The sequence below is a fragment of the Ochlerotatus camptorhynchus genome, unplaced genomic scaffold (genome assembly GCF_037179485.1).
Source record: "Ochlerotatus camptorhynchus isolate MF236.1 unplaced genomic scaffold, CSIRO-AGI_Acam_v1.1 ptg000815l, whole genome shotgun sequence".
Taxonomy (NCBI): Eukaryota; Metazoa; Arthropoda; class Insecta; order Diptera; family Culicidae; genus Ochlerotatus; species Ochlerotatus camptorhynchus.
Window position 1 is genome coordinate 3420 of NW_027041278.1, and position 2870 is coordinate 6289.

The following is a 2870-nucleotide window of genomic DNA, read 5'->3' on the forward strand; positions in this document are numbered from 1 at the left end:
TCCTTGGAAACTTTGGCGTCCTTGCTGCTCACCTTGGGACTTACTGCTGCTGCTGGAACTCGTAGTGGCCACCAGTCAAAACACTGGTGATCTCTGAAATATCCCGCTCCCTGCGAATACGTTCACTCCTCCTCTTTCACTGTCTGGCGTCTTGTCGTCCTTAATATGTTTTTTTTTGTGACGTTGGATAACGTCTTTCGGCAACATACGGGGGTACAAAATTGAAAACAGTCATTTTGGATGCGTTACGAAAAATTAAAAGATTTTGAACGATAATAACTCAACCGTCTCTCGAAAGATTTACGAGATAATGGAATCAATCGATTGGAAATATTTCTATCAATTTGCTGAATGTTTCAAAACTATTGATTACATTCTGTAAACTATTGAAAAATGGTTAAAAGTAAACCATTGTCTAAAGATGGTTAAAATCGATTGATTTTTTAATATTCTTATACTTTCTCGAACCGAGACATCAGATGCGAGTATCTGACACCTCTGATATTTTCTGTTCTACTATATAAGCGTCCAACAAGGTCGCCCGTTCCATCATTGTCTATCCGATCGTGGACCCAGCAGCAGAGCAGCAGAGCAGCAGTACCAGAGCAGCGGAAGCAGGGCAACGGCAGCAGAGCAGCGGCAGCAGAGCCTGGGGGCGAAAGGGCAACTACGCCGAGTGCGTTGGTGCCAGTGTTCCGGTATACTGGGTTGCCGTCATGGAATGCCCAGCTGCTGCAGTTCTCAGTCGGTCGTATTCACCGTCTGCTCGCAAGGGCAACTACGCCGAGCGCGTTGGAAAAATTACCCTTTTCAGGGCCACAACATTATCAAGAAAGAGTTTAACGATTAATTTTCTAATGCCTTTCCGACACTTGAATATCGAAAGTTGAATCTTCGCAGAGCCATATTTTATCTAGAAAAATAATTTTAAAATTCTTAACAATGGATGATGCTACGAGAATCTTGAAAACATAATAAAATTTACTTAGAAAGTACCATAAAATATATGTTATTTTCTAGTGGATTGGGCAAAGACCTTTTCACTTTGATGCTACATGAAAATAAAGTGAAATTCATTTCCAAATCATATAGGGTTAACTACCCCATTTCCGGCCTGTTTAGCACAACCCACACTTAGTCTTTCTAAATCTAGCGCAGTATAGCACCAAACGGAATGTTATTATTACTGATGGATTCCAAATTTATTTACCTTTCCGTACGTACCGTAAGATTTGATAAAGACAAACCAATCGTTGAGATATTTTCAAAAGTCTTACACTACTTCTTGACGCCAAACTCGGCCTACGGATTCTAAACTCGACCTAACGCATTGAAACGCCAATGAATTCACTTCAGCCTATCGAATGAAGATAAAAATTGATTCGGTCGGAGCGCTTCTTTTGTTTTTTCGAATAATGGGTGCAAACCTTGATATCACGCGTTTTCATTGACGTCGTTTGGTAGCTTATTAACTAAAGTATCGTACCAAATGCATAATTGACACGTTAACTCTGAAATCATGGATTTATTTGAAGTTTTGTGCTCGATAGGCCCAAAATGGACGATTAGGCCGAAGTAGTTCTCTACCCTACCGGACCCGGCTGTGTTTGTTTTCAAAATCTCGAAAACAAACCCCCACACACGTTCTACTTCGTTACTTAATGTAGACTAGAACGGAACGAACGATTTTAAATTTTAAAGGTCACTTCAACTCTTTTGAATTATTGTGGTGGCCCTGAAAAGGGCCGGTTTTGTTAAGATTTAGACGGGGTAATTAAGCGCGTTCTCCACGAATACGACGAGCCAGCTGGATGTCCTTCGGCATGATAGTGACGCGCTTGGCGTGGATGGCACACAGATTGGTATCCTCGAACAGACCGACTAGATAGGCCTCGCTCGCTTCCTGCAGAGCCATAACAGCTGAGCTCTGGAAGCGCAGATCGGTCTTGAAGTCCTGGGCAATTTCACGGACCAGACGTTGGCAAGGCAACTTTCGGATCAGCAGTTCGGTGGATTTCTGATAGCGACGGATCTCACGCAAGGCGATGGTGCCTGGCCGGTAGCGATGGGGCTTCTTTACTCCTCCGGTGGCTGGAGCCACAAACGAAGTGACAGACGACTAACTGGCGAAGAAATCAATTAAAATAATGTGGTTCGCTGTAATAGAATTATCTTAGAAGCTTCTGCCATCATCCACCAGATGGGATAGTATTTTTGTTTTGGTTTTGCACAAAGTTGATTTTGTGTACAATGATTCTTTGACAGTGTGCAAAGAGTGCGTATCATTTTGTCATGTTTTTATGCATTTCAGTTTTGAGTAGAGTGAAAGAGATAGAACCAAAACATTCTAATACATTTGGTGAAAATGCTAGTTCAATTCAGTAGTAGTGTTGCCATGTGGTACAATCCAGTAGTAGTGGTGTTGCCGTGTGGTACACTGAAAAATTGCAATAGCAGGTTAGTCACCAAAGTTTTCGAGCCGCTCCGTCTGTCACTTCGTTTATGCTGGAGCGCTCTTGCGAGCGGACTTCGTTGCCAACTGCTTGCGAGGAGCCTTTCCTCCAGTGGACTTGCGAGCGGTCTGCTTAGTACAAGCCATTTTGTTGTTGTGTATTCAATGAAAGCACACTGTGGAATAAAAAAAAAAAAATACTTCCATTCTGTTTTATAACATGCGTTTGCTGTGTTCAACCAATCAGAAACGATGAAAGAACAAGAACACAACAACTAACAAAAAGAATTTAATCCTCGAGTAGGTATAAAAGAGCCAAAATTTGGAATTTTTTTCACCCTCGTTTCAATCTTCATCGACGATACAATTATCATACTAGAAAATGACTGGACGCGGCAAGGGTGGAAAAGGACTTGGC

General features: G+C 42.0%; 1 protein-coding gene across 1 annotated transcript; it reads right to left on the bottom strand.

Moving 5' to 3' along the window:
• Window positions 1-1774: 1774 nt before the first annotated feature.
• Window positions 1775-2599, bottom strand: LOC135715124 (histone H3-like). The gene is made up of 2 exons (XM_065238532.1): window positions 2521-2599; window positions 1775-2091 (listed from the first exon to the last, which is right to left on the bottom strand). The coding sequence occupies exons 1-2, from the start codon at window positions 2597-2599 to the stop codon at window positions 1775-1777; spliced, it is 396 nt and encodes a 131-aa protein (XP_065094604.1).
• Between the last annotated feature and the right edge of the window lie 271 nt (window positions 2600-2870).

Bases quoted from the DNA above. Each gene is read 5' to 3' on its own strand.
- LOC135715124 (XM_065238532.1), bottom strand. From the start codon at position 2,599: ATGGCTTGTACTAAGCAGACCGCTCGCAAGTCCACTGGAGGAAAGGCT. The intron at 2,092-2,520 runs GCAAGAGCGCTC...TTGTGGCTCCAG, and splicing joins GTTGGCAACGAAGTCCGCTC to CCACCGGAGGAGTAAAGAAG.